Raw genomic sequence first — 25,564 nt, 5'->3', positions numbered from 1 at the left:
GTCTCTGGAAGGCAGAGCACCCACGCAGACACCATGCAAACTCAACACAGGAAAGGCCCAGCCGAGTGGTGGACTCAAACCCAGGGTGTTCTTGCTGGAAGGCAACAGCACTAGCCATACACAAACAGCCCCGAATGGAAGATTTGCTTTATTTCCATTATCCACTAGAGGGCACTGTGACACTGTAAACCACCATCACACGACAGCTGTCTCCCTTTCTGCTCTTGTGCTCTTGTGTTACCAAAAAGATAATTATATAAATAAACACACGGAGGTTTATTGTTAGTTTGTTGTGCCCGCTTACAGGTAAGAACAGCCAGCACAGACTGTATTATACCACAGCACTCACTCTTTGCGTTTCCGCTTTGTAGGCGGAGACCTTTTGTGGGCCAGCCCTGCTGGTTACGTTTGGGGAAGTTGCTCAATATCGGAAAACACTGTTTTTTTAGGTATGTGAGCAAAACATAACTGTTTGCGATTTTTCTGGATTAAAGAATCCACTCGATGGAGTATAATTAACGTCTTCAGGTCTAAGATCATGACAACATGACTGTTAGATAAAACCCAATCTCGGGTTTGGTCACAAGTTCCCCGCAGAATGGATAGTTCAGTAACTTCCGCTACTTATATTCGTAACCTCGGTTATTGTTTACGTCGCAAGTTGTCCGATTTTTTGGATCCTCAGGACAGGTGGAAAGAAGTTCTTGTAGATATACAGAAACCGAGCGGGGAGCCGAGGTATTCCCAGCTTCATGTCAGGTAAGATGGGGGCAAACTTTCTGACGTGCTTGCTTTTCACTGAATGAAATCACACTGATTGTTTACTTATTGTTTACTGAATATGTGCCGCTGTCTTTTAAGGAGATTTGAGGGTCTTGTTGCACAGGGTCGCAGTCCCACAATGGAGCTGCTCAATGACTGGGGGACCACCAAGAGCACAGTGGGTGAACTTGTGGACATTTTGAAGAGTCACGAGTTACTGGCTGCTGCCAATGTTCTGCTACCCGGTATGACTTTTAAAAGCCATTAAATAGTAACCACACGCAACAGGTAGAATAAACCTTTGAATCTTAACTTACCCCAAATCGTTTTCCCAGTATCCCCCCTTTTTTTAATTCTTGTAAGAAAATAAGATGTTAACCACGAGTTATGAAATTGCAATAAGAGATGTAGCAAAAAACTTCTGAACTTTTTGGGTAGTGGATGAGTAAACATCTGTTATGTTATATTAAAGGTGTGATGCCTGGAACATAAGGGGAAACAGTCAAACCGCACTGATACAGGATGTAAAACCCAATCATTTATTCTGATCATTTTTTGTTTTTGTCCTCACACATTTGAAGAGTCCAGTCCATTGGAGACACAGCTGACTCCTTTAAAAACCCGAAGCACTGCTTCAACCAGACTGCTGGAAGAGAGAGATGTGCAGCAGCCTGTCACCACTGTGCTGCAGCTTCGGACGCCAGAGGAGAACACCGAACCAATACACACAGGTCTTTCACTTTTTGATTATGTATTAATTTTATGTTCATATCTTGATTGAACATATGACATTGAACATATGACACGTATGACATTTATTAACACAGTCACTTATGAGTCATATTCATGTGATGTTTTTAAGTAGATAATGTTCATCTTTCATTATCTGCTGAAAAGCCTGGTTTCAGTGAATTAAAATGTCATATCTTTCTCAGCACCATGTAAATTTGCCACTGCAGCACTAAAGTAGTGCAATAAATCTACTTGATTACATTAGAGCACTGTAAACAAAGCTGCTCTATAGTGGTTTAGGGTAGTCAACAAAGATGATATTTTGATTTCAGTAAGTGATGCTGCTTCTTTGTAAAGATGTGATTTTATGTAATCGACAGCAGGTGGCAGCATCGGGCTCTTGATCAGAGAAGTTAATGAGGCAGTTTACTGCGTCTCCCCCCTTAGGCTTCTCCAGTTTCTTATATAGTGACCTGATGAGGATCACAGGCAACTTTGATGACCGGTCCACGTCAGCTGGTGGCAGCCGAATTGGAGAGGGAGGCTTTGGGACGGTATACAAAGGTCTCCTGGATGACAAACCAGTTGCAGTGAAAAAACTCAATCCAGTAAGTGAAAATATTTTTAACAGAACCACATGCCTCTGTGTACTGCTGTTAATTGCATTTGAGATATTGTATTATTTAGGTGGACGACATGCCACTGGACAAGTTGCAAGATCAGTTCAACCAAGAGATCCAGACTCTGAAAGTGTAAGTTTCCCTCAGGAAGAAGGTGAAGAAGCATATTTAACATACGTGTATTTACAAATGCAGGTGTGGTTTAATAACAGCATTTGTTCCACAGGTTGAAACACGAGAACTTGGTTGACATGGTTGGATTTTCCTGTGACGAACAGCACCTGTGTTTAGTGTACGCTTTCATGGCCAATGGATCTTTATTAGACCGACTGGCTTGCTTTGTAAGCATTATTTACTCTTCTACACAAACAGTCTGCTTTTCAGTCCCAGTGCTTTCAGAAAGGGATTTAATTACATGCTTTTTTTTTTTTTGTTCATTTAGGAAGGAAGTCCTCCACTTTCCTGGCACCACAGGTGCTTGATAGCAGAAGGAACAGCCAAAGGTTTGGAGTATCTGCACTCCAACCATCACGTCCACAGAGATGTTAAAAGGTTCATAGAGCGAAAGCTTTCATCGTTATTGGTTTAGAGATATCCCACAAAGAAGAGAGAAAATGTCCCGTTTTTGATGTCCCGTACCTTTATGGAACACTATACACATTACATCACATTACTGTGTTAGACAAAGAACCAAAAAAAGACTGGGGATGTAGAGAAAGCTTACCCATATGGTTTTCTGCAGATCATATGACAAGGTTCTCTTTAGAGCTAAATAAAAATTAGAAAAAGGTGAAGATCATGAAGATCATGAGTAATTAGTAATGCAACAGTACAGGTTGGGCACGAAAGGTAGAGTTTGGTAATTTAGTGAGTTTTATAGAGGCTCATGAGCAAAATCATGCAAGAGGTATTGATGTTTTAGTTTAACTCTTGGCAAGGAAGCCAGTAAAATCACATTTCCCTAAATGTAGAAATATACATTTTACATGACACATGACGGGATGTTTTGTTGCTCACTCTGGCTCGTATTTCTTCCCTGTTAGTGCGAACATTCTGTTAGATGAACAATTTGTGGCCAAAATCTCAGACTTTGGTCTGACGAGAGCATCGGCCAAGCGAACATCGACGACCATGATGACTGAGAGGATCGTGGGTACCCGTGCGTACATGGCACCGGAGGCGCTAAGAGGAGAGATCACACCAAAATCCGATGTCTTCAGTTTTGGAGTGGTAGGCTTTCTTCAGACACACACACACAGATACACACAGATAGGGCTGGAGAAACTGCAGCTGTAATGTAAAATGTAGAGCAGTACTCAGCACTTTCCTTGACTCCAAGGTTCTCCCAAACTACTGACACATATATACCTGCAGGACACAAGCGTTGCAGTATACTTTTTTCCCTATTCGTGAAAAAAGAGCTCTATTGTTATTTATCATCTGTCGTTATCCCAAATCAGTTGTGGGACACAGCTATGTGTATTAGTAGCTATAATTGTCAAACATATTAGATGATTTCTGGGACCAGTGCTTTATTAAAATGTCTGACCTTGCCACGAAGCATATGCATTCCCACATGCTGTGGGAATACTGCAGTGTTGGCGATGTTACCCGCCACATATTAGGGTAATAAAGTTTTCCTGTTGCCCAGAGCCGTGCGATTAACCCCGTCTCTCTGCCATCTACAGGTGTTGTTAGAAATATTGTCTGGACTCCCGCCAGTTGATGAAAACCGGGAGCCACAGTTCTTGGTAAGTTACACAAAAGAGGCTTTCATCGTGTTATCTGGCAAGCTACATTTTGTGCTTACGGCTGATTAAAGGCTTTGCATTTAATAAGTCAGGGAACATTATCGGTTAATAGTCAATTTGTTAAGGATTTAAACAAAAAAGTTCAAACCTTTCACCTTTAAAAGTTTCATCTGTGCTCATCATGTGCTGATACCGCATTTGATATTTAATATACAAGTGAGGATCTATGGAACATGCTTGCAGAAGATGACAGTTACATTACTGTGTGTGTGTGTGTGTGTGTGTTCCCTACTTTATTTCCTAGATGGAGATGAGGTATGACATAGACGATGAAGATGAGGAGCTGACTCTGGAGGATTTTGTGGACAAAAAAATGAAAGACTGGGAGCTGAGCCAGGTGGAGAGTATTTACTCCTTGGCATGCAACTGCCTCCATGACAGGAAAAACAGACGGCCTGTCATCAGACAGGTACAGGAAAGATCCCAGCAGATTTAATGTATAGGTCAAGCTACTGTGTTGGCATCTGCACAGCTTTGCACCTTGAGCTATTTGCCTGTGTTACGAGCCTCAGCTGGACCAGGCTGAATAAGGAAATCCCACAAAGGGAATTTTTTTTGTTTTAGTTTTTGAAAAGAAAAGAGGATCATTAACAACTGAGTCGGGTCATAGTTTGGGTTTTCTTTTAATGGCATTTATTAGCAAAAATACATTCACCAGACACTTCATTAAATACACCTGTTTAACTGCTTATTAACACTAATATCTAAACGGCCAATCACATGGCAGCAACTGACTGCCATGTAGGCATGGTTGTGGTTATTTAAGCACCTCGAGGTGACTTTTGTTGCGATTTGGTGCTATGTAAATAGAACAGAGTTGAACTGAATTGAATGATAACCTGCTGAAGTTTAAAGCAAGCATCAGAATGGGAAGTAAAGGTGATTTAAGTGGCTTTGACCGTGGTGTAGATGGTGCCAGACAGGCTGCTCTGGTTATTTCAGGAGCTGCTGGTATTTTCCCACATAACATATCCAGTGAGCGGCAGTTTTGAGGGTGAACATGCCAGAGATCAAAGGAAAATGGGCAGACTGTTTCAAGCTGATAGGAAGGCAACAGTACTCGTTATCTTAACAAGGTATGCAGCAGAGCATCTCTGAATGCACAAGATGTTGAACCTTAAAGCAGATGGGATGAGCAGCAGAAATCCGAGGCCACACTTCACTCGGACAACAGAACATTGGAAAAACATTGCCCGGTCTAATAAGTCTTGATTTCTGCTGACATTTAGATGATAAGATCAGAATTTGGCATAAACAGCATGAAAGTCCAGCAGTTTACCAAAACCTCAGGCTGCTGTTGGTGTCATGGTGTGGGGGACATTGTCTTATCACACTTTGGACCCCTAATACAAACTGAGCATTGCTTAACCACCACAGCCCACCTGAGTGTTGTTGTTGACCATGACCAAAGTAAACCGACATTTTAATGACTGCTTCCAGCAAGGTAACACACCATGTCACAAAGCTCAGATCGTCTCAGACTGGTTTCCTGAACATGACGAGTTCACTGTAATTGAATGGCCTCCACAGTCACCAGATCTTAGCCTTAATAGAGCATCTTTGGGACGTGATAGAAAGGGAGATTTGCATCATGAATGCATGATGCAAATCTCCCTATCCACCACATCCTGACAAATCTGTGTGACGCTATATTAACCAAAATGTCCGAGGAATGTTTCCAACACTGTGTTTAATCTGTGCTGCGACGAATTAAAGCAGTTCTAAAGGCAAAAGGGGGCCCAACTTGATATAGCAAGGTGTACCTAATAAAGTGTATGGGGAGTCTATGTAATAACAAACATATTATTTAGGGGATTTAGGGAGCAAATGCAGGCAGTAAGAGAATGGAGACTGCACTCTCGTCTTGCTGAACTAAAGGAAAATGTCATATTGTTGCTACGATATATGTTTGCTAACTTCATGATGTAGTTATGATTGTTGTGTGTCTGAACAGGTTTACGCAGAGATTCACGGAGTCGTCAAAAACATTGCACTGGATCTTGATAGAAAGGCGTGAAGCAAAGCATCGTGGGAATTCTGAGCTTGCTTCAAATCACACTGCAGACTGACAGAAGAATTACTGCACTGCAAAGCTTTAACTATGTTTTTTTTAAAGGCTTGTAGCTTATGTGTGCAATTGCTGTAAAAATACTGCTGAATACATTTCTGTGAGGCTTTTAAACAAATCTAATGGCCGAACTCTTTCAGAATGCTGACTGCGGTTATTCTCGCCACTGTTAAATGTATTTATTACGAACAATTAAAGAAATAAAGTGAAAGAAAACGTGATTTAAATATTTTATTTTTCTTCTTTAAAAGAATTATAAGAAAACATAAGACCAAACATGATTTTTTTTCTATTATAATGACACTGTATGAACATAAAGGGATATTCCCTTCAAACATGAGGTGAGCGAAGTAGTTTGCCTAATATTAATCAGTACATCAGTGGATGTGGCAACATTTTGATCAAGGTAATTATATTATTCCCTTTCCCATCCAGTAGCGTGGCATTCCCTGTCATTATGGAAACCAGAAAAGCTGGAAAAGCTTCCTTCCTTGTGAAATCTGAAATGTGTGGATGTAATATTTCTGGAAGCCCCAGTTCTTTCACTGTGATCCTTACCGACGTGGACATCTACCTCAACAGACCAGACTGTTTCTTAATCAAAGAGCATCACACAGCTACAATATGTACATTTACAGCACTTGCATAGAAAAATAAGTATCTCAGCAGATGATTTTTTTCATGTAAACCACAGTTATATCAAAAAAGAAGTCAATTTTTTTCCCCCAATATAAAATGGACTGTTAAAATGAATCGTCAGACACAAGTTTGAGAATTTTTTTTTTTCTGCTTTGGAGCACCTCATTGTGCGAACAGTAGGAGACAAATAATCAACACATTAGACACAGAAACATTAATTGACACGAGGAGGAATGGAAGTTAGGAATTTGAGCACGTGAACACAAAATGGGGTCTTTTCATCATATTGGCGAAAGTTCACATTAGTTACACTAACATTTTTGAAGTCTCAGAGCTGGCAACGATGTGAAAATTAAAAAAAAACAACCTCATCTTTGACTTGGTTTGGGCCTCTCTGAATTATAGTAAAAGGATTGTTATGAATGTACTAACCTACATGGATGTACTTCCATTTGGCAAGCTACAAATGGAAATTCTGAAGTGTGTCATTGCTCAGTTGTCCTTGGCGTGCATAGCTGGGTCTGTGGGTGAACTCTGTGGGAATTTGAGGTTTTTGTCTTATTATTTTAAACAAGCGTGTCGAAAATGATTAACCCCCCCTCCCTCCTGCCTTCCCCTCCCCAAAGCAGGAATGTTCCTCTGTGGACCGTGCTCGGGGTAGAGGTGGTGGTCGGGCGGTGAGGTCTGTTTAATCTTCCTCCTCTTTCTCCCCCGGTGGTCGGGTGATGCGGCGACCGCCCTTCTTACCAGCGGGGCCTTTGGGCTTGGCAAAGCGCTGCTTGTGTGCGTGCTGCTTGGGATGCACCTCCTCGTACAAGAAATCACTTGTCAGTTCTTCTCCGTTTTCTATTTCCAACTGGGAAACAGAAATATTTAAAAAGTGCATTAAAAAGATGAGCTGGACCACTGGTGCATTGTGTGACAGATTAAAAGAAAACCATTAGCCCCTGTGTCCAACATTGAGCATGTTCGATATCTGTTATGCTGTTGGAGGTCCAATAGAACGGGTCACTACAAATGAATTCTAAGATGACAATATGGCTTTTATTTGCATGACATTTGTTTAACCTGAACGGACAGTGACTTCTGGAAGTGTTCCTGAGCCTGTGCAAAGTTTTCCATGACGTGTGCTGTTTTAAATACAGCACATGTGGTCGAATCCAAATATCGATAGTGTCCATACCAACGCTGGTATTGGTATCAGATCGATAGTAGTGCCATATTATTAATACTTTGTTTCTATCCTCTCCTCTCAGTTCAGTACGTAGCCCACTGTGTGCCACTGTGTGTTAACATTACTTATTTGGAGGAAAACTAAATTTAAATTAAAAAAACCCTCGAATATCCAATATGAAAAATGTAAGAACTTTTTTGTTGACTGTCATGTTCAGAATTTGCAAACTGATGCTGATTCATCTAATAAATCATGACACACTTCTCTCCCCTACATAAGCTGCCTTCATACATTAAAAGCATTGGCAATATGATGTGTAATGTAAAGTGGAGTAAATTATGGGTAGAGTGCCCTTCACCACCATCATCAAAACACCTTATGAGGAAAATATCCTTTGGAAGCATGGCGCTCCACCCTTCCTGTAAATGGCTGGAGATTTACTGTAGAATCAATAATCAGGATCTTTGAAACTTTTTTGGTGGCTCCACTCTGTAGGTTTATCTATTCGTCAGTCTTGTTTAAGCAATACATGTAGAATAAAGTTTACATTTGTAATCAGTCATATCAGCCACCAAAACCATTTCAAACTCTGTATGGAAGACAGTACACAAATACTTTCGTTATCAGGAAATCTCTTATGTAAATAAATTATATTTATTCCCATAAGAGATTTGATTATTATAGTATATCACAAAACAGTGTCTTACTTTTTTCTCAATCTCAATCTGGAGATTGTTTTCCGCCATGTCGACCAAGGGATTTTTGCAGCTGGAATACAACATCCTCTCTTTGATGCTACACTTGTACCCTGGCATAGAATAAATGAAGACTACAAAGAAAGAAGGAAAGGACAGTGAGATGGGAATCACATGAAGCACCATTCAGAGCAGAACAACACAGAAACCTGTACAAAATACAGTGTTTGTTTGTTGTTTCCCGCTGTTCGTAATAACCCATGGGAAATTATTTACCTGTGGACTCTAAGTAGTCACCCTCATGGGAATGTTTGTAGAGGAAGAAGTGGTAACGTGGAGTATCTTTAGGGATTCTCATTGGGAGATCTTTCAGCTCCGTTGGCTCAGTGCCGCACAATCGAATCAGCTCCTGTTCAGCATCTAATTTCTTTTTTGACAAAAGAAGCAAAAAGTTACCCTTTAAGTAAGTCGAGTGCTCCTGTAACCACAAGGTCCCTGCTTTGGTTACCAGACAATGTGAAAAATCTAGGTGGTGCCAGTAAATACCAAACACCTCCCTTTACTCTACATGCTAATGTGATCCTCAGCAGCCAGGAGTAAAACTAGTAAGAATGAATAGAACAAAAAAAACAGGGGAGAAAGAAATGCACTTTAACTAAGCTTTTAGACTCACGAAAAGGAAATCTGATGCACAACAGTGCCACAATTATTCCTTTGTACTGGACTCGTCTGATCTTGTGACACAAACCGTCAGAATTTCAATGAGCAGAATTTACACAAAGGCTTTTTGGACAAACTGAGTAACTCATTGTCTCAAACTAGAAAGGTCTCCTCGCCAAAATAATCTGCTTACCAAACATAAGGTAAAAACTCCAACTACACATTCAAATTATTGACCTTGAATATGTCACTGCTGAGCTAATTACTGTCATTTAGACCAGGACACAGCCTTGCGGACACCTATGTAGAAAGCTGCAGACACCACGAGTATGTGGCTGGTCTTACAATACTCTGTAATCCCAGTTCATGTAGTGCTGATACTTGGCGACGTAGAGGCTAATAACTCACCAGTTGTACGTAGTTGATTTTCTTGTCCCTGAAACGTTCAAGTGCTGCGACTGCATCTTTATGAATAGGGAAAGCCACTCCCTGCAGAGTCTGCTGCTTGGTGTCCACACTGATGTCAGTCTGCACCTAAACACACCACAAACAAAGACACAGAAACAAGAGACACTTTGATTCCTACAGTCCCATTATCATCATTAAAACAGTACAATTGACAAAAACACTGAAACATGATATCAAAGCCTTTAAAGTAGGCTGATCATAGCATTACTTAGCAAGCATCAAATGTCTTCAAAATCAAAACATAAGCCACAATAATTCAATAAGTGTAATCATATGAGGGCACACAGTAAAAAAAAAAAAAAAAACAGAAAAAAAACCCCAATCTTTTTAGGATTACAAGTGCTTTGCACATCTTCAGAGCTAGACCTGATGATTACAGATGAGGTGCTTGTATCGAAGTGACAAGGCGCCTCCGAGAAATTGTACTGAAAACTGGAAATTCTGTAAGGATTATACTGATGGATTGCATCTATTTTTAGAGGCTTGTTCCCACAAAATGAAATGCCATGCAAACATGATTGAGCCTCCCATGTAGCTATCGCGCATACCAAAAAGGATTGCAGGTCTTTTTTCCATCTGCTTGGAAAAAAGCGGGCAGTCTCCGAGGCAAAGCAACGATAAATATTTCAAAGGCTTTTTGAGCTAGGCAGTACAGATTAACGCTATATTATCTTCCTTCAACAGCTGGGCAAGTGGGAAGAGCAAAAAACCTCACTTCCCATTTGCTCTGCTGCTTTTAATTGACCGTACTTTTGGAGACAGCCTGCACTCTACTCAGAGCACTTCCATATATGGTAAGAAAGACGGTTCTTGTTCATGTGGCGAAGCTGGGAGAGCAGCAATTAGAAACAGGTTGTTTCTTAACGCTGAAGAAATTCTAGGCAAAATTCTAGGAATACTCTCCAGAAGTTTAAAGAGTGAAACTTCAAATGTTGCTGTTTTCATTTTTGTCCATTGGAGTGTATGTGGAACATCCCCAGAGACCTTGATATCAGCACTGTAAACACTGCTGACGACACTAGCAGCCTGCAACAAGTATCACATTACAGCACTTCTTTATTTGATCACAATAAAGGCACAAGTCATTGATGCAGCTCACCTGTACTCTTGTGACCAATCACTGCCAAATACTAAGAGCTACAGAACCCTCTCATTTGCATTTAGCTCCCAACATGTAAATGTTAGATTAGAACAATCAAAGAGCTCTTCTTTTAGTCCCTTTGCTGATTAGGCTAACCAGTGTTTACAACTCTAAACAGCACGTTTTGTGGAGCTATGGATACACACACGGCTAATAGCTGTATCTCTTCCTGATGCATTAGAACATCCTGCTGTTCTAGTGCATCAGCATCTCTGCCCTGGACTGATACTGCCAGGCAAGCATATGCACACTTGCATTGCTGCTGACCTTGTACTGTTTGGAAGGCTTCAGCGCCAGCTTTCATTGATACCCTACACTGTACTGGTTTGGATTTACCTAGCACACCCAAGATATGCAATGAGGAGGGATACCGCTGAGCTAAAGCAAGCCAGTGCTTTCTCCCAGTGAAGCCTCCAATGTGATAATGACGTAATGCCAAAAGAGAAAAGAGAAGCCTAATCCACACCCACTTTAGAACACTTCAAGCCAGAGAACTTGTCAACAAGTGACCGCATGTGTGCAGCAAGCACTGCACAGAACATCGTTTCCTCCAAGATGATGACAACTCTAAGCGGTGACCAAGTGATAAAATCCAAATCACTTGTCTGAGTGTGTGTGTGTGTGTGTGTGTGTGTGTGTGTGTGTGTGTTACCTCATTCAGTTTGATCTGCCTCAGTTCCTCTTCTGCAGCAGTAAGAGGCAAGGGAGCAGCTTGAGAGGTCAGATGTTTCTTGTAACCACTGAGGCTCAAATCATCCTGCAGGTAAAGAACAGCCCAATCACACGGCATGCAGAAACACACACTGACTCACTGTTACTGATATAGTAATCACAGTTCCTATCAGGCGCTAAAATTGTCTAATAGTGACACTTAACTTGGCACTGTTAAGCTTCTGAGTAACAAGCCTTTCACTTGACCAACCTTGCTGGTACCAAAAATCTCATCCTTGATGTGCCCGCCTCCAAACTCCTTCTTCAGTGTTGCTCTGGTAGCAGCATATAACATTTTGTGTCGCACCTGTTATGAATATCAAAACAAAAAAAAACAAGAAAAAAAAAACACTTTTTTTATTAAGCAAACTTTACACAGGACATGCAAAGAGAGCTTTACCTTTAAAAAAAAAACATTTTATTGTTGCTTGCCTTAAAAAAGGTGAGAAATATTATAAATAATAGCTGTGATACATTTTACAGCTGGTGCTTCTGTCAAGATATTCTTTCATGTGTTTGCTGGTTTATTGCCGCATTTCCTGTCATAAAAATAGGGAACTGCTCAAATGCGTAGTTACACTAGTGGTAACCAAAACTTTACAAGATGCCTTTAAATATCAAACGTGTGATTTTAGGCCACGTAAATCCAGCTCCAATTCTAACGAAGTGGAAAAAAAAAATGCACATGATAAAAACGAGTGCATGCATGCATTTGAAAAATGTTTTGCAACTTCCAGGCAAGCCTAAACCTGAAGGCTTGTGCTTTAAACTAGAGGTCAGGAATGCTGAGCTCAGCTACCTCCTTCAGAAAGTGACTCTAAAGTCCACCGTGCTAAAAGTGCAACAAATAATCCTCCATTGCACTTTATCTGGGCACCGGTCGCTTCTCCTCGCAACATTCCCCATTTCACTGCTACAGAAACACACTTGTGTGTTATTTGTTATGGCTATTCTTATTCACAGCAACTCCAGGCTGCAAGTGGTTCATCAAGTTTCAGTGAGACCAAACAATGACTTAAATGACACTGTGTGAGACAAGAATGCATAAAATGCAAGCACACACATTTGCATTACAACAAAACACCAATGCATGAAAGGAATATGCCACCTAAAAGCAATGAGGGTAAATTTTAAGTCAAGAAGGAGAGGCTGAGGCTATGCACCGTGTTATTTGGAAAAACATAATTTACCCATATTTAGCTTTCAAGAGCTCTGTTAGGAAATAATGAATGCATATAAAAGAACGGCTGCCTTGATGTGGTAAACCCCACCCGTCTGATACCCATAGCAGAGGAGGACAAATGCCATGCAGAATGGAAAGCTATTCATTAAAGCCGGGATAGTTTGGGTTTTTTTTCTTACAGCAGAGTGGTCCGGTGACCAGGCCAGGAAGATCCACTCGTAGCCCTGGTTGTTATTGGAGTCTAGCCGGTATAGAACGTAGCAGGGCACGTCATCGTCGAGGAGGGGCAGCACTAAAGAATCGTATTCCTGGTCCCATTTTTTTGATGCTTTCCTGCTGGCACCTAGAGTCAGCTGCTCTGGAGAGCAGATGTGGACAAAAAGAGAGAGAAAAAAAATCAGCGGTGCAGTTTTGTTTCTTTATAAAGAAATGCTAATGTCAGCCTTGGCAGACATTTAGGTAGAAGTAAACAAACTCCAGGACGCTAGAGCGCTGCTTACCATCCTTGATGACGATCTTTAGGGCACGATACTGATCCCCGCTCTTCGCACTGGCAAAAATATCCTTCACATCATTCCCCGCTGAGAAAAAAAAAAAAGACATAAGAGGTCAGGGTTTTTTCCCCCCCTCCTTTAAACAATGCAGGCTCAACAACACCACACTCATCTTAACATGGCCATCATGAGTCATGGATTGTGAGTCTACACCTAAAGGTTTAATGACTCATAATAGGCTGTGAACCATCTGATGTCAGCCATTAGATAAAGGCCACAAAATGATCTTCTCATTAAGCATTCAGCACCTGCAGACCTTTGTAAAGTTAGCATTTTATCCCGTATTGCAGGCTTTGAGTGAGCAGGCCATCAAGAAAACTTGTCAGTCCTATTATTTTAGTTTAACCTTTGATCTCAAACCCAGTCACAATAAATACATTTTCTTTTAATAAATTAAAAAAGGGTGATAATTCAGATTCAAACCAACCTCTTAATAGCTGTAACACAAACCCCAAGGGCACCTTAATGGCACAAGTCCAACAAACTATTTAGACATTTTTAAAATCAGTTTTGCAGGAAGGCACTAAAGCACAATCCTCCATGTAACACAACAACACACAGGAATGCATGCTAGTAAATGAACTGGGTCATATTCCCTGAATTACTAGGATTCACTTTTGTTTTTCACCACCACCAAAATCTGGTGAGCTACAGACAACCACAAAAAAGGGTTTAGCTTAGAGAAGCCCCTGTATTAAGCTTTACGTTTAACATATATATATTTAAAAGATAAAACAGAAAAAGAAAAAAACACTATTCGGACACAGCAGTAACAAGTACGTTTGCACTTCTATTTTAAGGTTGCTTAATTTGTAAGTTTAACCTCGGGGGTTGTTTTCATTTTTGCTGCGATGTCATCGTGTATAAGAAGTGGTCACGCCCTGCCTAAATCCCTTTTTCTTTTTTCTAAATAACAACACGGCTTAGGCAATGCCAGTACCATTCACGGATTATTGCAAACACCGACAGGTACCAGGCCAGCAGTTTGTCAAAATGAAGGCGTCGTCTGTCCATTCAAAATCTACTCAGAAATCTAAATACTACCGGATTTATGCTTGATGCTAAAAGGCTGGGGTATTACAGGCTTTTCGAGCACTGCGAGGGGGGAAAAAAGTATGAGTAGTCGTGTTTTAGGTCGCTCATAAACTGATTAGAGACTCAGGATTAGATTTCCTGGTCATAAGTGTCCAAACAGGGCACGCGCGCACACACACACATATGCACACATCAGGATAGCTCAAAGCTAGCTAGGAGTGGCTAGCTAACTTGACGCTAGCTTCCCCTTGCAATGAATTGTTGCAGGCGCTTAAAGCTCGCCGGGCAATCAGACACTCAGCAAAACAAAACACGTAAAGGCCGAAAGCTGTAAATCAGAAAGAAAGCATCTACCTTGAATGCCCGTTTGATGTGACATTGTGGCTTTCGTCGGATAAAAGGCTGATGCAGCTGATCAGGAGAAACCAGGGCAGAGAAGCAGGAAGTGGACTACATCGGCGAGACCCGCCCCGAGTCTGTCGTCACTAAAATCACAACAGGAAGGTAATCGTGTTTTATTTTAATATGTGTGCTTTTTCAGTCTTTTTATTAAACGGAGACGATACTTTAGGTGGGTCACGCTTTATTAGATTGTCGCTGCTTTCTTTTTGTCAAATATGAAAACTGTATTCTAGCTTTTTTTAATTTTTACTTTCCTGTGGAAAAATGAACCACACAGCTTGTTGATTTCTGTTGAGCTGTGTCATTTAAAGACTCGGCGCGTAGCATTTATAAATATTGGGGTTCTTTTGTCACATTTGATTAAAAAAAAAGACAGATAAATGTCGACTAGCCAAGTCCTGCACCTGAATGAAAACGACCAATCAGGGTGAGGGGGTGTGTCCAAGGGTTGCTCTTGCATACCTTTGCTGTGAATTAAATTGGACTCAATAGAACAAGAAATTCTAACTTCTTTTCTTTTCTTTTTTGTTTCTTTTGGTTGTGTAGTGCATGCTCGGTATATTGTAGTATATTTAGCAGTACTTTGTGCAAAAACTATGTATTTGTTTTTATTGCTGTTCTGTTTGAAGTCTCGTTTTTTTCATTCGCCTTTTATCTGCAGGTGCATGTGCTCTGTATGGTAGCAGTGAGGTGAAGAGGTGGAAGACAGTGTTCTTAGTGTGAATTCTGGTGTTGCCTGCCTACCAGCCAGGAAACCAGTGGCTCTTTGCGTGGCTTCCTGCTTTCAGAGGTCACAGTCACACCTTAAAACTTGCAGTGATGATTATTTTCATGATAGAATAAAATACAATACAATACAATACAATAGCCTTTTATCAGTTTTTCTGAAAACAGGCTTTGTTTTGCTTTCTTTTTCATTTTTACAACTTTTGCTTCTTCTTCCTGATAAAGAACTCAATAATAGAATAGAACGGAACAGAATAGCCTTTTATTGTCATTGTACATGTAAACGAAATTATGGAATTAAGTAATGATTTCAGTTCTATAAATTTAGAAGTAGTATTTTTCAGCATTGATCTTTTTGTTACTACAAATACAACAGTACAAATCTTTCTACTACACCTCTCCCAGAAGCTGAATTTAGAGCTTCTTTGAAAACAAAGGAGAAAGTGCAAGTGTTTGAATGTAAAAGTAAAAGCACTAGCAGCAAACCTTTGTAAAATGTGTATAGCTCTTATTAGTATCATTGCTTTAAATCATTTTTTGCAATTACTTTGATATATACACTATTGTTGAATCCCAGGACACTATTGGTGAGAAGTTTTCATATTCATAATGGAAATAATAATGAAAAATAATGGTGACATTAAGTTAACGTGCTACCTTGCTGCACTTGTCCCTCTTATCTAGTGAAAACAGAGCTTCCTCCCTCTGACTTTTTTTTTTTGAGAAATATCTTGGTGGTATAAAAAAAATCAAAATATATCTTGTATTTCACATTTTCACATGTGTTCATATGAGCATGGATGAAACAGGAGATTTGCTTACACAGGGAACTAAAGGGGACCAGGCTTTGGGCAAGCACAGTAGCAGTACTCACATACACACACCATTTTAAAATAAGACAATTACTTAGTCTCTTAGAAAAGTCAAAGTACAATAGTTTAGAATTGCCAATTAACCTAAAACCAAGCCTTTGGACTGTCAGAGGAAGCCAGAGTATTGTGTAAGAATTCAAACAAGCACAGGGACAACATACAAGCTTTACACAGACAAGCCAACACAAAGAAACAGACATTCATGGCACCAGGCACCAGCCACTGAAAAGAGTCAAGAGAGTCCTGGGTTTGAATCAGCCAGCTGGCTGGCGCCCTTCTGTGTGGAAAATTCATGATCTCCCCGTGCTGCTTGTGTTTTCTCGAGGTACTCCAGCTTTGTCTCACATACAAAACACATTCATGTTCGGTTGACTGGCGATTCTAAATTGACTGTAGGTATGAATATAAGTGTGAATGGTTGTCTGTGTAAATGTCGCAGCCCTGGCGACCTGACTGGGGGAAAACTCACCTCTCACTCTGACTCTACAATAGACTGGTGGGTTTTCAGCCTATCCCCACCCCCACCCCTGTGGCTTTCTTCATTTCTTGTTTATATGTGTTCTTTGGTGATTGCATTTAAGTCTGTTTTTCAGTGCTTGAAAACAGACTAAAAAATGTTGTTCAAGGTAATAGATCTTAAAAGAACCTCACATTGGGACTCTGGACAAGGAAAACTGAAAACACTGTGGGTTTATTCCCATTGATTGTGTGATGCTAAAAAGTCTTTCAAGTTTACCACTTTCTGCCCAGCAGCATGATTAGTGTGTGAGATCTGTCCCAAATTTGATGACATCAGATTCACAACACAGAAGGCATTCATATCTACAGCTTACAATGCTATTTTTACAGTTTAAGAGTTAGTGCTTAAGTTTCTCAAAGGTGATATTTGGCTATTGAAGAAGCAGGTGTGCTTTCAGTTTCCATTTCTAGAAAGACTGCATGAGATTTGTTGGAATCGGTTTTTCTTCTCTGAAAGCATAGTATTTTCACCAACATGCTGTTTTCTATGCTAAATATACCTTTGGCTCAAATTCCACTGCATTGGAGTCCAAAACAACTTTGGCTTATCCAGATGTGGCTTTACATACTAGTTTTATTTTCATCAACACTGCACACTGGTAGAGTACATCGCTAATCCTGTGTAACATTTGAAGATTTGCTGCTTCTTTTCACTTATTAAAAACAAAAGATTCTGTAATACATAGAGTGCCTAAAGTTTTATATGTGAATTCATAGACTATACTATGCTCACAAGGGACACATTTCTACACAAGTTTATGTTAAATGAAAAAGCCAAGAAGAAAGGGTATAAGGGTACTCTTTCACAGGAGTATTGGTTCCTGGTCTTGGTATGTAGAGATGCTAGAAACCCACGAAGAAGAGCATCATATATATGCATATTCATGCTAACAGTTCCGGTTTATTTATGGGATATTTTAATGCTATTTTATTATTGGGTATTCAAATAAAAGGGATAATAAAATAATAATGAATGCTTTACTCCACTATCTGTGTATAGTATCTGCTTTTATAATGTTGTGAGTTCAAAGAAATAAAGTCAACTTGTTATCTGGTTTAAAGTCAGCTATATTCTTCAAGACAAGAAAAAATAAAGCACTGACTGTATTTAATTATGGCTTAAGATCAATATTAATATAAAGATCAATATTCATTCATCTTTCATTTTTTACATTTTATACAGTTTTTCCACATCTCTGATCTGTCATACCAGGAAATTTCCGCCTCTCAAAGCAGCAGATCCTATTTGGCATGAAATCCGGCAACATCTGGAAGCCACCGGGCTTCCTGCCTCTGGTCTCTTCTTTAAATAAATAAATAAATGAGCCCCATGGCAGCAAAATCATTCCCTTCTCAGCTTTGCGTCAAGTATGATACACAGTCACACAGGAAATGATTTGAAGCTTTTTTTTTCTTTTTACAAAATAAACTGTAATAATAAACTAGTGTGGCTTAGAGTGATGAATCCTGTGCTGCTGCTACTAGTACGTTTATGTGAAACAAAATAATTTACCAATAGTATTAAGTAAATTGTTTACTGAGCTCTGGTCCACTGATTGAGGTGGGCTCATCTTCAACCATTCGTCGATGTGATGTAGATTTCGGAACATATAAATGAGTGTAAGTGTCTGATTTGCCATTATTGTGACTAAACAAATGAATGATCACTGGCAAATTGTACCTCGTTCCAGTGTCCTGGTAGGATAGACTTTTTCCCTGATATGATGAACTTGGATAATGTGGATAATTTTATCTGATATTCTGGTTGAAGATGAAAGACCGTTGACACTCACAACTTCAACATAAACCAGAACGATGACAGTCACTGTGGATGTTTGTTTCTGCTACTGAAAAAAAGCTGGGATCTCAAAGTTTTGAATTGATAATTCAAAATTTAAAGGAAATAACTCCAAATCTCTTATGTGTGACAGTTTTTTTTTTCAGAAGCAGAAAAAATCTTCCTCAGAAATCTCATAGAAATCTGGTAGTTTCTAATGATGTTTAATGTGTTAAGTTCAAGTAACTTGAAAAATAAAGGAAAATAACATCTAATCCGTTGCTATTAGAGGTTCGGGAAAAGTCCTTGGCCTGTTGTGATACATACTTATACATTCCTCAAGTCTTACTTGTGTTATGGAAATCGGTCTCATTTTATTTTGAAACACGTGAGCGGAAGTCGTGTATTTGTACTGGCTCAGGCTTTGGCGCTAGTGAATCAACGTGTTGGCTACATTGCGTTGCACTGATGCTGCGCTTGCTGTGTGGATCCAGTCTCCTCCATCCATGCTACAGCGGCGGTAGAAGCGTCCTACTTACTACCCAGAAACAGCACCTCACGGCGGGGACCCAGTGACGAAGCACCGCCCGCTTAATAGCCGCCCCGCCCGGCGTATGGACAGTCCGGCACAATGACAGAGGATTTGTGGGTGCCTCTGTCGTATACCAACAACAACAGGTCGCATGGATAATCCCACTTCAGCCCTGTCGTATCATCTCCTGTTTAGGATGATTAGAGCGCCGCTGTCGGCTTGATGTGGCCGGAGAGCAGAGCGGGAGCGGGGCTTCTCGTCCTGGACATCGACTGAGAGATAAAACGGCGTGGAGCAGGTGCGTAAAATCGTGTCGACTTTACCCACTGCTCATGCACAAATGAGAAAAAGCGACGTGCATGCAGGTAACTTGCACGGATTTTGGCTGTCCCACATCTCACTCGGTGTACCCTACATTCAGTTAAGAAGGAGCCAAAATGGTCAAGCTTGTTGTGATATCTGATAATTATACAGGGTCGGTGATGTGACATTTGGCGTCATTAGAAGGGAGATTGGTGTGATCACGCACTAATGCCCTGAACACGATAGTCCATTCAGAAATTGCCAGAAGTGCCCCAAATAGAGAGGCCATTTGGAGTTTTTCCTGTAGCACTTAGACTGCTCTGATCAGTGCAAATCTAATCTTTATGGTTTAGAGAGAGTTCAGAGGATCTGGGATCATAAAGATGATGGAGATGGTTAATGTGGTTGCAGGTCCCGAAACATCAGTTGAGCTCTTCATTACTCATCGTCATTATCTAGGGTATAGCCCACTATAGCCCACCCACCCACCTTCAGATAAACTTATCCTGGCCCAATTTGTTCTTTTTTGGGTGCTAAGTCCCACTTCACTCATGTTTTGGGACTCTCCGGTCACAAGTTGCTAGCCACAGAATGGGAGCAGGTCCCCGGTCACACTAAAAGTCTGTCTCCTCCTCCTGCTCCTGTTCCTCTAAATGCTTGCAGTTTGATAAAGAAAGCAAACTAAATCTGCATTTTACCTCATCAGCCTACTATCACCGAAGGTGGCAGCATCATGACAAGACAAACATGATGCCGGTGAAATTTAATAGCCAGCTCTATTTTTGAAGCCATTACATAATTCCTTCTTCCCCCTCCATGCCCTGTTTTAGGGAAGGTATGAAAGCAGGCAGAAGTTCAGCCCAGCAAAGTCAGATGGTTCAAAGAGGTAGAGAGCGATGGAGTAAAGAAATAGTGGAGTTCATGGGTGAATAATGATTAAAAATACAGGAGGGACGGGGTGTCTGCAGGTTACTCATGCACTGCTTGGCTGGTGTTGCCGGGGAAAGCCTCACTGTAATGCTGGAACAGTTTCTTTTAAGAAGAGCACAGAGCAGACAGGCTGAAAGGAGACGAGCCAGCGATTTATAGCTGATAGATATATAGTACTTCAAGAGTCCATCACTTCCAGGTATGACACGTGATTCACAGACACGAGATGACACTTGAGTGGATTGATCGTCCACTTTATGTTATTTCTTTCTTCTTTAAATTGATTACAGGATATAGGCTGTTTGCTAATTTACGGCTGTGTGATAATCTTAGGACTGATTGGAAACTCTGGTTTTGTGTTAAGATATCTGTGCGCGTTATTGGAGGTGCTGCTCAGCTATCTGAGCCGGGTCTGAATTGAGCGTGATCCTAATCCATTATCTTTAGTGATATTCCAACCACTAATCTGTGTCTGAGGGGTGCGTTTACTCTAATCTGCCTGGCTGGTAATGTAATCTGACTAAAAGAAGCACTTTCTCTCTCTCTCTGACTCCCAGGTGTAGTGTGGCTGGAGGGCTTAGCAAGATGGAAATAGATGCCCTTTTTCGCTACTATTTCCAGCACCCGTGGTCCCGTCTCATTGTGGCGTACCTCGTCACCTTTTTTAACTTCCTAATTTTCGCCGAGGACCCCATCTCTCACAGTCAGACAGAGGCCCATATGATTGTGGTGGGGAACTGTTTCTCTTTCCTCTTCAACAAGTACCCAGGCCTCGGGTGGAACATCCTGAAAGTAATTTGCTGGATACTGGCCATTATCACTGGCCTGTTAGCCGGGAAGTTTATATTTCACCGCCAGCTCTTTGGTAAGTCATGCACACAATAATGCAGTGGAATGTGCAGAGTAATGGCTTTTCTGTCTGAGGGAACTCCCCCCACCCCCCCCCCACTGATGTTCTTGTTGTTGCTATTCATCGGGGAGAAGCATGTTTATACTCCTACTCTGCTTTTTTTTGTCAATGGGAACGTAATTAAAGAGATTGTTGATTATTTTCTTTGTTGAAATCATTGCCCATTAATCTTTTAATTGCGGTAACTAGATGTACACTGAAATTCTATATGAGGACTTGAATTCCTTCAACAGATCTGTGACTAGAGGTGTTTAGAAATGTCTCAGTAGAAAAAGTGCAGATGAAAATAATATTAGAAGATTACCTCAGAGACTTAATGTTGGACTCACAAGCACACTCCTGTATTCATGGCAGACACCCAAGCAATAAACAAAATTTCCCTTATTTCTTCCTCTAATTATTCCAAAATATAAAAATATAAAATGAAGAGTGTCTGTTTGCTTTTTTATTTTAATTTTCAGTCCTCATACCTGACCACTTTCAAATGTTTTTTGTTGTTGGTTTGTTAAGCGACTTAACAGAATGATTCATAGGTCAGTGTTATGTATTTACACATAACAGACAATTTAGCAACTTCTACATTTTAAACTGTATTTATTTTGTGTTTATACTTTTATATTTATTTACACAGCTTGATAGGCATACAATTTATGTACCAATAAGGTGATTCCCAAAGAGATACTAGTCAAAAACCTGGTATAATCCAGCATGGTGTGCAATGTGTCCTCAAACATCTACAGCAGATCAACAGTATCTGAAGGTAATGTCCTTAAGAAATATAATAAAATACCAGCAAAGACCTGACACAGAACCTGAGTGATGCATCTCGCTGTTCAACTGATCCGTCTTCTGTTCACTGAAGCCTCATCAGAAATTGCCTCAATGGTTGTGAAGAAGTCTTTCTTAAAGAAGGGAAACGGGTAGAAAAAGGCTGAGGCATGCCAGATTACACAAGAAGTGAACTGTGAAAAAAGTGGCAATAGGTCTTAAAAAGTGATGAACTTAAAACTTTGAGATTTTAAAGCCTGAAGTATTTGGTTAAAATTGGCATCAATATGCATGGAAAAGATCAAGAGAGAGGTACAACAGTGAGTGTTCAGAGCCATCTGTAAAGCACGGTGGAGGCTCTGTCATGGTCTGGGACTGCATTTAAGGCAGTGGTGTTGGGGACATTGTGAATACAGAAGAGTATGATCTTTTTGATTCATTTTGCAGTACCATCTGAAAAGCATCTGATTGGTATCAGTTTCATGTTTCAGGACACCAAAGATCTCAAACACACTACCAAAGCAGTAATGTCATACATGGACAGAAAAAAACACAGTGCAACACTATCAGTCATCGACTGGCCTTCCCAGAGCCTGGGCCTCAGCATTATTGACGCAGTATGAGAACAGAACAGAAAGCAGCCAACACCCAAAGAAGAGCTTTGACTGATCTTCAAAAATCCTGAAGAACTATTCCTAAAGACTACTTAAAGAAATGGCAAGAAAACTTGCCTAAGAGAGCTTACACTGTGTTGAAGAATAAAGGTGGTCATATACTAAAGACTTTCAATCATTTTACAATTTTACAAACAGCTTTTTCCTTTATATATCATAGTTCTATGTATGTTTATATGTTTACATAAATCACTTCCTCTATTTATTACTTCTCTAGGATAATACAATGAATTGAGGGGTGGATAGAGACTTTGGCACAGTGCTTTAGCACTTCACTTTTAACATTCTTGCTGACAAAAGATGGTTGTAGTGAAATAATATTAATTTCAGCATGTCATATTAGCAAAAGTGAAATAAGAGCTTCCCAAAAAATGTTACACCGAACAGAACAATGGTGAGAGTGCAAGAGACTGAAGAAAGAGTAAGAACCTGACAGGAAAGCATCATCATCAGAGCTTTTTAGCTAAGTTTACAGTCAAGTAAAGATTTATTGTAAACAACCAAAGAGAAGCTGTTGGAGTAATCAGTGTGAAATGCCTCCAAACTGCTGGCGTTCAGCTGTTAGCCTCCTCCATGGTGTATTAGCTTTCCCGTAGCAGCTGGTGCACTGCTGTGTGGCATAGTAAACACAGAGCAACGTAGAAGTGAATTCAGTAGATTGGCTTTAGATATATATCAGCAAATTGTCACAATATCCGATCCAGCCTTTTGAGTCAGGATATGACCGATAACTAGGGATGGGTATCGCTGAGGTTTTATCCGATACCGGTGCCAAACCGGTACTTTTGAAACGGTGCCGGTGCTTAAACGGTGCTCAAACCGGTGCTTAAAGAATGGAGAACACAAAATTGGTCCAAAAACCTCTCATATTCAGCTGTCTTTTTGTAAAAAGATAACAATGTTAGCCTTTTCTGCAGCTATAGGGCATATATGGCATCACTCTTGGCTGGAAGCAGTGCTTAAACAATGGAAAAAACACAAACTTTGTCCAAAAACCTCTCATGTTTAACTGTTTTCCACTTTTTCTTTGGTCATTTTAGCCTTTTTGGCCAGGGTGAAGGGAGTATCTGCCATCAAACAAGAAGACAGCCACATGTAACTATGATGATGTTTGCTAGTTCACCTTACATGCATTAATGTAATAATGTGGTTAGCCTACTCAACATTAATTACACACGAACAACATGAAGCTACTCACGCAGAGGAGAACGGCTGCTGCTGCCATCATCATCCGTCATCATTTCTGCTACACTGACAGGGCTAGGGGCCAGGACTCTCCTCTTCGGGTTTTTGGGGGATGTTGCTAACTCAGGGTCGATAACAGGCACCACACCCGCAGTAGATGTGCACGGTGTGAGGTCTCGCAGCAAGCTATCAAACACGGCGCATTTCTTGGCTTTAAAAAAAAAAACACTACGCGTCGCCAGGTGTTTCATCAGATTTGACGTGTTACCTCCTTTGACAGTATCACAGTATCAGCTTAAAGCACTTGTTGCAGGCTGCTGAGTTTGCATCTTTTGCTGTGAAGTACAGCCAGACTTTTGACCGCTTCGCCTTGGGCATTTTTAATCTGTAGCTCTGCTCTAAAAGAACGTACGTACCTGGCCCCGCCTACTATCCTCGGAAACGTAAAATGATTGGCTAGAATTGGCTCAGGAAAAAAAAGCACCGAAATGTGCGCTGCTTTTCGGTCTGGTTACTACCGTTTATGTCAGATGGCACCGGACACCGGTACCCATCCCTACCGATAACTGACCCAAATCGATCTCCCCCCCCCCACAGATGCAGTGGTTGTTCTCAAAATCTGTATTCACATTTTGATGTGTGATATCAGTAAAGTTCCCAGTTTAATAGAGCTGTTTTACTAGAACAGGGCTGTAGTTTTTCATGCCAGTCAAACTGTCTCAAGTGAAAGACTAAGGGTTTTTCACTGCAAGAAAGTTCAGGTGGTGTTGGCGTACTAATGCATTAACACTAATGAAGGCTTTGTTCAAATATGACAGAGTATAATAGCAGAACTCTTTATGTTGTTAATTCGAGCTGTTTTTCCTGCTGTGACAGGTTGAGAAGCTCTGCAGCGGAACATGTTAGTCAGCTCTCACACCTCATACATTTCCTCTTCTTTTTCACCAACCTGACTTTTTTTTTTCATCTGTTCTTATATCACTCTGTTGCTCGCTCAGCTTCCTCCTAGTCACTCTCCTTTATAAAGGCTGTGACTCCATTGTCATCCTCCCTTCACTTTTATGAACTGCGCAGTGCTTCCAGTTGAACTCACGCGTTTCATTTCCTGCTCACTTCACAAGTCACGTAGTGCCGGATATTATTGGGCACCCTGGTTTATCTTCTTGGACGAACCGTTACCGACTATAATTAGACGGCACAGAAGTGATCATCTTCTCTGAACGTAAATAGAAAACTCAGAGTCCATGATGACATGACAGTTTCAGCAAATGCAGAGTTCTTCCTATAAGACGGGAAGTGGAGCGAGTGGAGAGTTATTAGATCTAGTAATAGCAAAATTGTCTCTTCACTTGCAATCACTGAATAAATTGGAGGGTTTTTATACTTAGAGTCTAGTGTTTTTTTTCTTTCTTTTGGGTCAGGACTCCATTACTAGACTGAGAAAATAAAAAGTTAATTTGATATGATTTAAATAAACATATGTCTGAAATAGAACATGTAATATTTATTTATTGCAAAATCTAAAATATGATATATTATATAGTATGTAATACATATAATAATTGCATTTTTAAAGCCTTAAGAAAAGGCCTTAACATGATGCGTAAATGTACATATTTTGGATTTTCTGGGCTCATCTGTCATTGGTGGGTATAAACGCCATAGGCTGGTGTACCTTACCTGTGGTATTATCCACTGATGCAGGAAGTTTTT

General features: G+C 40.4%; 3 protein-coding genes across 6 annotated transcripts in view; 2 read left to right on the top strand and 1 right to left on the bottom strand.

The window, feature by feature from the left end:
* The first annotated feature begins 371 nt into the window (after positions 1-371).
* irak4 (interleukin-1 receptor-associated kinase 4) lies at positions 372-7,059 on the top strand. Of its 2 annotated transcripts, XM_003443911.5 has the most exons (11): positions 372-759; positions 862-1,007; positions 1,344-1,493; positions 1,942-2,102; positions 2,182-2,246; positions 2,341-2,455; positions 2,557-2,666; positions 3,158-3,344; positions 3,803-3,865; positions 4,170-4,334; positions 5,880-7,059. In XM_003443911.5, the coding sequence occupies exons 1-11, from the start codon at positions 599-601 to the stop codon at positions 5,940-5,942; spliced, it is 1,386 nt and encodes a 461-aa protein (XP_003443959.1). In that variant the 5' UTR covers positions 372-598; the 3' UTR covers positions 5,943-7,059. The 2 variants fall into 2 exon arrangements, with proteins under 2 accessions (XP_003443959.1, XP_025764583.1); XM_025908798.1 differs by lacking the exon at positions 5,880-7,059 and having other exon boundaries at positions 4,170-5,306.
* On the bottom strand, positions 6,210-14,632 carry twf1a (twinfilin actin-binding protein 1a). The gene is made up of 9 exons (XM_003443912.5): positions 14,608-14,632; positions 13,165-13,245; positions 12,844-13,022; positions 11,693-11,788; positions 11,423-11,527; positions 9,570-9,695; positions 8,778-8,928; positions 8,514-8,635; positions 6,210-7,488 (listed from the first exon to the last, which is right to left on the bottom strand). Exons 1-9 carry the CDS (start codon positions 14,630-14,632, stop codon positions 7,321-7,323), a joined length of 1,053 nt encoding a protein of 350 aa, XP_003443960.1. The 3' UTR covers positions 6,210-7,320.
* A 4,228-nt stretch (positions 14,633-18,860) lies between these two features.
* tmem117 (transmembrane protein 117) overlaps positions 18,861-25,564 on the top strand; it is a 48,137-nt gene continuing 41,433 nt past the window's right edge. The window contains exons 1-2 of one of the 3 annotated variants that reach the window (XM_005451006.4): positions 18,861-19,379; positions 20,872-21,179. In XM_005451006.4, the coding sequence (XP_005451063.1) occupies positions 20,900-21,179 (280 nt within the window). In that variant the 5' untranslated portion in view covers positions 18,861-19,379; positions 20,872-20,899. Of the gene's footprint in view, positions 19,380-20,079; positions 20,514-20,871; positions 21,180-25,564 lie in introns of those variants that run through there. The other 2 variants (XM_005451007.4, XM_019361758.2) reach the window with 2 other exon arrangements.

The sequence above is a fragment of the Oreochromis niloticus genome, linkage group LG7 (assembly GCF_001858045.2).
Source record: "Oreochromis niloticus isolate F11D_XX linkage group LG7, O_niloticus_UMD_NMBU, whole genome shotgun sequence".
NCBI classification, from domain to species: domain Eukaryota; kingdom Metazoa; phylum Chordata; class Actinopteri; order Cichliformes; family Cichlidae; genus Oreochromis; species Oreochromis niloticus.
Note: the sequence above shows the minus strand (reverse complement) of the source record. Positions and strands in the feature narration are given on the sequence as shown.